The sequence below is a fragment of the Leptonychotes weddellii genome, chromosome 13 (genome assembly GCF_054177405.1).
Source record: "Leptonychotes weddellii isolate Sample4059 chromosome 13, ASM5417740v2, whole genome shotgun sequence".
Lineage (NCBI taxonomy): Eukaryota > Metazoa > Chordata > Mammalia > Carnivora > Phocidae > Leptonychotes > Leptonychotes weddellii.
This window is the reverse complement of record NC_138381.1, coordinates 66,090,186-66,101,171: the sequence shown is the minus strand read 5'-3', so window position 1 is coordinate 66,101,171 and position 10,986 is coordinate 66,090,186. Positions and strand designations below refer to the sequence as shown.

Here is a 10,986-nt window from a genome sequence, read left to right as displayed (position 1 = left end):
ATTATGAATACTTTACATATATTCCTCACAATTAACTTTGCAGAGCAGGTACTATTATTATCCTCACTTTACAGAGAAGGAAACTAGCCCAGAGAGGTGAAGGAACTTGCCCAAGGATACACAGAAAGCAAAGGACAGATCCAGAATTTAAGACCAAGCCTGAGTGACTGCAAACAGCAGCTTTTCCTACCATTCTTCCTCTCCTATGCCTGAAGGGAACTGAGGCTTTCCTGCCTACAGGGGAAGGTCCATGATCATGGGTTCATGAACATCATTATTAAGGCAATGGAAGGGATGTAAGCAGATCCATGTCACCAGGGCCAGCCTGTTCAGTGTCCCTGAAAGGCCCTACTACATAAAAAATAAAGGCACAGTAACAATCCTTTAAGGAAACACTAAAACGTTACTATATCAAAATGGTGAATAGATTACGTAAAGGTAGAATACTTCAATATTCAGGAAAACCCAAGACACTATTTATTAAAAGTAGACTAAAAATTCCTCAAAGGCAGTGAATGACTCTACCCTCTTCCTCGCGGGCTACCTAACCTTAGAATGGAGCCAGGCATGTGGCAGGAACTTAAATGAGCATTAAAATGACCAGAGGAAAGGATGCCTGGGTGGCTTAGTTGGTTAAGTGTCTGACTCTTGATTTTGGCTCAGGTCATGATCTCAGGGTCATGAGATCAAGCCCCACATGTGGCTCTGCACTCAGCACAAAATCTGCTTGAGATTCTCTCTCTGCCCCTCCCCCCTGCTCACATGCTCTTTCTCTCTCTCTGAAATAAATACATCCTAAAAAAAAAAAAAAAAGACCAGAAGAAACACATCAAAATATTAAGCAATGTGTCTTTAGGACATGGAACTATGAGCCACTTTTTTCTTTTTTCCATACTCCTTTAGTTTCCAAAGTTTCTATATTACATTACTTTTTATCACTGGGAGGAAAGTGGGTTCATTTTAGGAAAAATATTAGGAAGGCATTTCCAATATTGATTTCTTTTTTTCCATGAAGACCTCATTCTTCCGACTGGGGTCTTCAGAAGAGTAACTAAGGATGGGGGGTAAGGGGCTGGTGGACTCCCTAAGGGGACCGGGGTGGTGCCAGAACAAAGCTGCAGGACTTGCCTGCCTGAACATCTCCGGGAAGTCGTAGACGTAGGTGGTGCCTAGGGACTGGGCCTGGAATCGCTTGGCCTGAAGCAGATCCTTGGTGACATAGGGAGTGTTGATCAGCATCCCGTGCTGGGGTCCCTGCTTGTTGCCAAAGGAGTGAAACATGATCTGGAAAGAAAGACAGAAAAAAAGAGTGAAGGAGGGAACTTTCAAAGAAGCGTAGTCTTGTCCCATTTAATCCTACTCTCCTCAATGAAAATGTGGTGGAAGGAAGCAAAGCATGTCACATCACATGACAAAGTAAGTGCCCCGGAGAGCTCATCTTCTTTTCTCTGCCACTGTGGGCAACCAGAACAAGAAGGGACAGTGGCAGGTATGGGAGCACAGCTCCAAAAATGTGACTATCATAGTACTTTACACACACATACACACACACACAACCAAAATGAGTGCATAAAAACTGGTTGGATCTGAATTAAGTCCCCATTTGAGTTAATAGTACTGTACCAATGTCAATTTCCTGTTTTGACAAGGTCCCGTGGTTATGTTGTTATCACTGGAGGAAGTTGGGTGAAGGGTACATGGGAACTCTCTGCAGTATCTTTTTTTCCCTCTGTACTATTTTTCTAACTTCCTGAGAGTCTTTAATCATTTAAAGAGTTATATATTTAAAAATGGAAGTCAACGGGATATTTGATTTAGTTGACAAACATCTGTTCTAAAACATGTTTGGGGAGAATACACCCATTTCCCTAAGTGAACCAACCTGGGAGTTGCATTATAATCAACCACAATATTCCACATCTTTTCCCAAATACGGTCCTAAAATAGATTAAATTTGAGATTGATTCTCCTTCCCAGAGGAATGAACAACTGGGATTCAGAAGCTAACATGTTTATTGTAAACTCAGAGGAGCTACCCCAATCCAGTATGGCAAGGCATGACAGCCACCAAATAGCATTTTAGTCTGTGTCTTGCTCTCGGGAGCAGATTTACTCTGCCTCCGCTTTGACTTGGATCTCTGTGGCATCCCCCCGCCGGCCTCCCCACAGCCACCCAGTCTTACATTTCCAGATCTGGAGTCAGTGACTTCTTTGTAGAGGCTGATGTCCAAGTAGTAGCCCGACTCATTGGTGATGAACAGGCGGATGGGAACAGCACAGCCGGCAGTGGTCTGGCGGATGTTGATCTTGACCTCAGCCTGCAGCACGCGGAGTTTCCACAGCCTGCTGCCATAGCGCATGACCATGGAACGCACGGACTCCTCGATCTGCCCCAAATCACAGCAATTCCAATCTCAGGGCCCATTCCGTGCACACTTGTAATAAATAGTTCTAGCACCGATAATAAAGGAACGATGACATACACTGAACACAAAATACCTGGGACACAGTATGTATCCAACAACTATTTAGCCAATAATAACCATAGTTGCCATGCTAAGCATGTCACGAGCATTATCTCGTTTCATCCTCATAATTACTCAGAGAGGCTGGCATTTTTATACCCCAGTGACAGATGAGGAAACGGAGGCTGGTAAGCAACAGAGCTAGTGTGCCTACATTACATCATCTTTATCTCCACCACGTAGCTCAAACGTTTGCATTTTCTCTTCTGGGAACACATGGGTTGGTGGAGTTGGGCATCAGCACAGGCCCTCTGCACCCCACGGAGGCCAAGATGATGACCCAGGACTTCTTTCATCCCAGGATCACCAGCATCAACTCTGCCTGCTCATGAAGAACCAGCCATGGGAGAATGGTTCTCTTTCCCCTTCCCTCCCACACCCGGTCCCCCAAAAGAGCCGGGAACCAGGGATGAAATTTTGTTTTACAAGACACTTTGGGCATGCGTGTTGTCCTAAAAGGGAAGCATGCTGCCCACGGAGGGTGACCATCAGAACAGGGACGATCCTAAGGGTGGTGGCAAAATTATGGCCCTGGAATTAAATGACAGAAGGTTGTCCACCCACAGCAACTGAGGCTCAAACACGCACATGCATGTCCTGGAACTTAGAGGTCTGGAGTGCAAGGAGACAAGACCCCAAAGCAGCAAGGCACGTGAAGTGTCATAGGCCCCTGCAAAAGCTGAACCCAGAGCGTCCCCAGAGGCGAGACCTTGAAGGGGTCCATGATGACGGTGGGCACGAAGTTCAGGAAGATGTGGTTGCAGTCTGTGCGCACGCTTGTGTTGTTGAACGCCACCTCCAGCTCATCCATGGCCTCCAGGAGCAGACGTTCACCCTCGTTCTGCAGGTACTCAAAAGAGGCTTCCTGCCGATGTCAGCAGGGGACAGATGCTAAAGCAAGGGGCCCAGGGCTGGAAACGGAGCCTCAGACAGAAAGGAGAGAGGAAAGCATCTCCCCTCCTCCAGAAAGTGTGCCAGATGAGAAGGGCAGAGCCCTGCCTCCAAGGCTACCCAGCGTATTTGCCAAGTTCTGTATTTTCTGCATTGTGATGCTCTGACAACTGGGGCCTTCCTGAGCCTGGAGGGGCTGCCCCTCCCAGGGTGGCCAATCCCTAGAGATGGTAAACAGCTCCGTCCTGAGCATGCTTTTTCAAAGGCAAACCAGCCAATCCAGAGCATACACCGCCTCTTTGGGGTTCTCAGGTCCCAGGTCACTATCCACCTGCCCTACTCACCCCAGGCCCAGGTACCAGGCACCTAGAGACAGCCCCTTGGCTCCAGAACCTACTGAAAGTATTCAGACTAGCCAACCCCAAGCCTGCCTACCCTGCCTCACTGGTTGTTCTTTCCTGCAGAAACCACAACAAAGACTCTTAACCACGTTTCCCTCTCCTCCCCTGCCTCCCGACCAACCCTGGTGCTTCCCCACGTGGCTCCCTGCCATATGGTGTGCCCCCTCCTCTTGGGATCTGAGAGTGACAATCTTTTCCGTGGCAACCGTTTCTTGATCTGTTAGGAAGTACAGGTCTGACTATACCTGAAAATAATAAACCCATTAAAATAGCTAGTTGACTGAGGTAGCAAAAAAATGACATTAGCTTCACATCCATCAGTAGAGGATTAGGAAAAAAAAGAAAAAAATTACACACACGGTACATCCAGGCAAGGAGAGAGCATGAAGTTGATCATCTCCATTACCGTGGGAGAGGAGGTCTACAAGAACTGACCAGTAGGAGTGCCTGGGGGGCTCAGTCGGTTAAGCTGCTTCGGCTCAGGTCATGATCTCAGGGTCCCAGGATCAAGCCCCCGTCAGGCTCCCTGCTCAGCACGAAGCCTGCTTCTCCCTCTGCCTCTGTCCCCTGCCCCCTACTTGTGCTCTCTCTCTCAAATCAACAAATAAAATCTTAAAAAAAAAAAAAAAAATAATCCACTATGGGGCACCTGGGTGGCTCAGTTGGTTAAGCATCTGCCTTCAGCTCGGGTCATGGTCCTGGAGTCCTGGGATCAGCTCCGCATCGGGCTCTCTGCTCAGTGGGGAGTCTGCTTCTCCCTCTCCCTCTGCCCCTCCCCTCTGCTCATGCTCTCTCTTTCTCCCAAATAAATAAATAACATCTTTAAAGAAAAAGTCGTTTTCAATATTGTTTGAAAAGTTCACAATAAAATCATAGATAACTTGAGGCGCCTGGGTGGCTCAGTCATTAAGCGTCTGCCTTCGGCTCAGGTCATGATCCCAGGGTCCTGGGATGGAGCCCCACATGGGCTCCTTGCTCAGCAGGAAGCCTGCTTCTCCCTCTCCCACTCCCCCTGCTTATGTTCCCTCTCTCGTTGTCTCTCTCTCTGTCAATAAATAAAATCTTTAAAATAAATAAATAAATAAAATAAAATCATAGATAACTTGTCTGAATGCAAGAAACAATGAAAAATGATCGTGCACTCAATAAGCAAGTACTAGAAACTCCTTTAATAAGCCAGTATCTTCCTATCTTCTGAACTCCCTTCACATGCAGACAGATCCGTGGGACACAAGAAAGGTGTCCATGTGCCGCCAGCCGGGACATGCACAGAAGCCACTTTGCTGTCTGCCTCCCCCGTACTCCCCAGACGGGAGGGTCACGAGGGCACAGCTGTATGTGCCCGGCGCACCCCGCGATCCCCAGCACACCGCCCAGCGCCCAGCACAGAGCAAGGACTCAGTGAAGGGAAGGCCAGCATGCGAGTGAGCAGCTCAGAGGGAGAAAGCTGCCCTCGGTGACGTCTTACCTTTGTAATGAGGTCTGAGTGCCTGATGATGGCGCGGATGAAGAACCTGTGGTCCGTCACTTCTGCCCCTTCTTTCACTTTGGCCGCACCCAGGTAAAGGTGCATCTTGTGGTTGGCACAGGGCACAGCGGTCAGATCGAAGTTGCGCATCCGGCTGAGCTCCAGCTGAAAGGCCAGGGCGGGCTCCAGGTGACGGTAAATGCGATCTTCTGCAAACTGCGGGGCCGGCCAGAGAGTGGAGACAGACAGACACACAGACAGACACCGAATGGGTCCCTGGGGCTGCGCGCCCGCTGGGTCCACACCCTGTCTTGCAGACCCCTGGTGTTTGCGGCTTTCGCACTCAGGGGGGTAGCCTTTATCACGTCACCTGTGAGCAACCCCAGGGCTCAGAGATTTGGGGTTTGGGAAGGTCCAGAGGAGAGCTGCGAGCATGGCGGGTCTTGCATGCCTGCCTGAGCCTCTCGGCTCCCGGGTGAGCCTACCTAGTCCCCAGCACCTGCCGGCACAACCAGCCTCTGTTCTGTCACAACAGAGTACCTCTCAAGAAGTCACTAAGTGCTGGTTTCTCTGTGGAAACTGGTCCCCCAAAGGAAGCGACAGACCATGCTGGAGACTGAAGTAGAGAGAAAATGAAGACCCTCACCAAAGGACGGGTCTGAGCTAGAAATGAAAGGCTTTGGATCAATTCAACTACAAGATACTGAAGAGGATGGAGTGTAGAGTCTGTGCTGGGAATAAGCCCACCTGTTCTAAAATAGGGATCAGCAAAGCTTTTCTTAAAGGGCCAGAGAGGGAACGTGTGAGGCTGCTGGGCCACACGGTCGGTCACAGCCACACCATCTCTGCCACTGGAACGAGAAAGCTGCAGCAGACAATAGGACATCAAGCAGGTGTGGCTGTGTTCCAATCAAACTCTGTTTATAAAAATAGGCAGCCAGCCTGCAAGAACATAAGAAAAAGAGGTTGGGAGAGCCATCTGAGGACAAAAATGATCCGGATGGGAAGAATGGGGTCTGAGCTCCACAGGGAAACACAATCCCAGAGGGAGGCTGGAGTCTACACAGAAATTACATGTTCTAGAATACAGGGGTACCTTAAGGACTGGGGACTCTACTCTTCCTGAATATCAAAGATGCCAGGGAGGTGAGAAAAGTATCACTGCTTTATGTCATACCTCGTCTCTTGCTCTGAATGTGAAAAACTTGGGAAATTCTTTCTGCAAAAGAAACAATGAAATCAACTAAGATTCATTTAAATACTGATATACTTGTTTTGTGTTTTTTTTTTTTTTTTTACCATAACCCGTCTGCTTCTAGAATGAATCATTTGGAAAACCTTCTCTTTTTTAGTGATTGCTCTCTTCCACCCCCATCTACAGAGTAAACGCCAAATCAATGGTACTGAGTCTTGTGGAATGTTAAAGAATCATACGGATGTACTGAGAATTGCACTGACCTCTTGGGCAATCAGGAATGTGATTCTTCGGAGTCCGCAACCCACAAGGATGTTTTTCTGCATTAAAAACCAAACAGGCAATGGAATAGTATCTAACCACAAAAAGAAATGAAGTACTGATACAAGTTTCCACATGGCTGGATCTTGAAAACACGATGCTGACTCAAAGACTCCAGTCACGAAAGACCTCATATCGCATCATTCCAGTTACAGGAAACATCCAGAATGGGCAGATCCATAAGAGACAGAAAGTAGATTCATGGTTGCCTGGGGTGCGGGGAGGGGGAGGAGGGAGAGGATGTTGGATTGAGGGAAAACGGGGAATGATTGCTAATAGGTTTTCTTTTTGGAGGTAGTGTTGGTAACCAACATTCTAAAATATATTTATCATAATGATGATTACACAACTGTATGAATATACCAAAAAGCATTGAATTGTATATTTTCAATGGAGGAATAGTGTGACATGTGAATTATATTTAATAAAGGTGTCATGTTGAAATATATATGTATATACATACACACACATATACATCTTTTAACATTTCATGAAATCTTTAATAAAATTAAGTGGGGGAAGGGTGTCACCGTTCTATTAAAAAAAGACAAACTGGGAAGGCCTGGCTGGCGCATTCAGTGGAGCATGTAATTCTTGATCTTGGAGTTGTGAGTTTGAGCCCCACATTGGGTGTAGAGGTTACTTAAAAATACAATCTTTAGGGCGCCTGGGTGGCTCAGTCGTTAAGCGTCTGCCTTCGGCTCAGGTCATGATCCCAACGTCCTGGGATGGAGCCCCACATCGGGCTCCCTGCTCAACAGGAAGCCTGCTTCTCCCTCTCCCACTCCCCCTGCTTGTGTTCCTGCTCTCGCTCTCTCTCTGTCAAATAAATAAATAAAATCTTAAAAAAAAAAAAAATGAAATCTTTAAAAAAAAAAGATGAGTAAATAAGCACAAAAAAGTGCACACTATATGATTGCATTTATACAAAATTTGAGAACAGATGAGACTAATCTATGTTGTTAAAACTTAGGCTAGTGGTCAGTTATCTCTGGCAAGGAAGAAAGGAGAACATTCACTTTTTTATCTGAATGCTGGTTATACTTGGAAATTCCGTATGAAAATTCATCAGGCTGTACTTTTACGATTTGTACACATTTTCTGTATGTTAAACTTTAACAGGAAAGTACCCAAGAAGGATACAAAATTATTTTTAGGTAATCCCTAAACAAAATAAATATTATTTTTTTAAAGATTTTATTTATTTATTTGACAGAGAGAGACACAGCGAGAGAGGGAACACAAGCAGGGGGAGTAGGAGAGAGAGAAGCAGGCTCCCCGCGGAGCAGGGAGCCCGACGCGGGACTCGATCCCAGGACCCTGGAATCATGACCTGAGCCGAAGGCAGACGCTTAACGACTGAGCCACCCAGGTGCTCCCAAAATAAATATTATTATATACAGTATTGTGGGGAAAGAAAAACCCAAAAGGCAAGAAAATATGGTTCTTGCTTAACTTGTCCCTACAGTAAGGAAAATTATTAGGGGAAATGAGTAGTCTTAGCCCATTTCAGAAAGATGTAAGTAGACAAACAAAAGAATACTTAATGGTACATGGGTTGCAAAGAGAACAGGATAAACCACAAAATGAAGAGGGTTTGAATGTGGGAAAACCAGCCTCCCTTATGGGGGGCCTCAGTGATTTGTTCTCAACTAAGGGTGTGTATCAATGTGTGAGTGTGTGTGGGAACGTATATGAATGTGTGTATGGGAGAATATATATGTAGGTATCCGCTTAATGCAAAAAATTTTCAATACAAGAGCAATATATAACATTAAAAGTCCTCCCCCCAGCAGGTGTATATTCTTCTAGCTCTCCTCTCTTCGGTATGTTATATATATATATATATATATATTATATATATATATATATATAATATATATATATTATATATTATATGCTTTTGTACAGAAGCACATACGTTTAATCTTTTCTAGACCATGGATATCTTCCAGGTTGGTATTTAGAGGGCGATTTCTTCGTCTGTGCTTTGGGGGTCCTCATGGCCTATACTTTCCACAGGTGAGTCTGGCATCCCTCCCACTGCTCTCTCCGGGTAAGAAACACCAACTATCTTGAGCATCATTTGATTTGGTTAAAGGGTAGGGCGAGCCCCAACAACCCAAATGTTGCCTTATCTCTGCCGTGGGATGCCAAGTGTAAACCCAGTAAGGACATCAGCTATGTCAAGAAGAAACCTGCTGAAGGGCAATATGCCAATATCTTCATCCCAGGGCTGGATGGTAGGGGTGTGGGTTTTGTTTTCAGATTTGTCTGTACCTTAAACATTTTCTACAGTGAACACCATTACCTTGTTGATTAATCAAGTCTAAGTAAATCACGGACAATAATGTCCCTAAGCTTTCAAGGTGTTATCCGTGACTCAGCATCATTCACCCCCATCTCCTGCCTAGGAATCACGAGGCCAGGTCTTCTGAGGGATGCCAAGTCAGAGGAGGTAAGAGGTGTCCCTCCCATCTGGATAATACGGAGAATACAACCAATGTACAGGTAAATAGATGAACAACAACTGAAAATTTCCAAGTGTTCTTCAAGTTGAGACCAACTCAGGAGAACTAACAGCCAGAGAGCGTGCCTGGTAGATCGGATTAATTTAGGAGTTAGAAATCTTAGCATCCCATTTTATAGTTGGGGAAACTAAGGATCAGAGAGGTAAAGTAACCTGCCCAAGGTCACACAGTACCTTCCCACTGTTTCCACTACCTACGCTTGCCAAGCTGCTCCACATCTGTTTGCAGCGGAGGTCCTTGAGCGTACTAACAGCTGTCCCTCCTGCCAGGGTGAGAATATATGCTGGCAATGGCCACATGCTTATACAAGAAGTTCTTTGCATAGATGGTGGTCAGTATAAGTGACTCTTTAAAGATTTTGAGTTTTCTGGGTTATTTCAACAAAAACATTCCCCCCAAACTATTTACTGAATGTGTCCTCGAAGTGGTATATATACTTCCTCATTTCATTTTTCATTGCACAGGCTAAGTGGTGTTCCATTGACCCTTGAACAATGTGGGGGTTAGGGGCGCCGATCCCCTGCACAGTTAAAAATCCACGTATAACTTTTGACTCCCCAAGAACTTAACTATGAATATCCTACCGTTGACCAGAAACCTTACTGATAACATAAACAGTCAACACTTTTTGCATGTTATACGTATTATATACTATAGTCTTACAACAAAGTAAGCTGACAAAAAGGAAGGTTACTAAGAAAATTACAAGGAAGAGAAAATACATTTACAGCACCGCATTGTGTTTGTCGGAAAAAAATCTGGGAATGAGTGTACCTGCCTAGTTCCACCCATATTGTTCAAGGGTCAACTGTATATACTTTGTCGTTTTTTTTTTAAGAGATAGAGTGGCGGGGGCGGGGAGAGGCAGAAGGAGAGGGAGAGAGAGAATCTTTTTTTTTTTTTTTTTAAAGATTTTATTTATTTATTTGAGAGAGAGAGTGAGAGAGAGAGCACAAGAGGGGGGAGTGGGAGAGGGAGAAGCAGACTCCCTGCCGAGCAGGGAGCCTGATGCGGGACTCGATCCAGGGACTCCAGAATCATAACCTGAGCCGAAGGCAGTCACTTAACCAACTGAGCCACCCAGGCGCCCGGGAGAGAGAGAATCTTAAGCAGGCTCCACACCCAGCCCGGAGCCCAATGCGGAGCTTGATCCCACAACCCTGAGATCATGGCCTGAGCCGAAACCAAGAGTTGGATGCTTAACCGACTGAGCCACCTGGACGCCCCTATACTTTGTCTTTTATCATTACAACACCCAGGGAGAGAGAAACACTGCCCCCATGTTATTGGGGAAAAGGCTTAAGGCTCTACCGAGTTCAGCCACTTCCGCCCGAGGTTGCGGGCTCTGAGGAGTCGCAGGGCTAGGCTGAGAAGCCAGGTCTGTACCTCTGAAGTGCACAGCAGGACTCAGGCACATGGGACACCCCTCACCACAGCAGCCCCTCCCTCCTCCTTCCGTGACTCAGAACCAGAGGCAAGCCCAGCATACCTTGGACTGTACGAACATCCGGAAAATCGGCACCAGCTCCTCATCTTCCAGGTGGTCCGCGTACTGGATGGCCACATTCAGGATGTGGATTGGCTCTTCTCTGAGGTTCTGGGAGGGCAAAACAAAGGCAGGTGGTAGAAGGACTCGAGGGCCCCAGCCCGCCCC

At 46.3% G+C, this 10,986-nt stretch overlaps 1 protein-coding gene across 6 annotated transcripts in view; it reads right to left on the bottom strand.

Annotated features, from left to right (window-relative positions):
• ACACB (acetyl-CoA carboxylase beta) overlaps positions 1-10,986 on the bottom strand; it is a 122,294-nt gene that overhangs the window by 26,109 nt on the left and 85,199 nt on the right. For all 6 annotated transcript variants that reach the window (XM_081801997.1, XM_081801996.1, XM_081801998.1 and 3 more), the window contains 7 exons: positions 10,822-10,929; positions 6,744-6,800; positions 6,463-6,504; positions 5,286-5,501; positions 3,235-3,390; positions 2,184-2,387; positions 1,129-1,284 (listed from right to left, as the gene is read on the bottom strand). In XM_081801997.1, the coding sequence (XP_081658123.1) occupies positions 1,129-1,284; positions 2,184-2,387; positions 3,235-3,390; positions 5,286-5,501; positions 6,463-6,504; positions 6,744-6,800; positions 10,822-10,929 (939 nt within the window). The remainder of the gene's footprint in view (positions 1-1,128; positions 1,285-2,183; positions 2,388-3,234; positions 3,391-5,285; positions 5,502-6,462; positions 6,505-6,743; positions 6,801-10,821; positions 10,930-10,986) is intronic.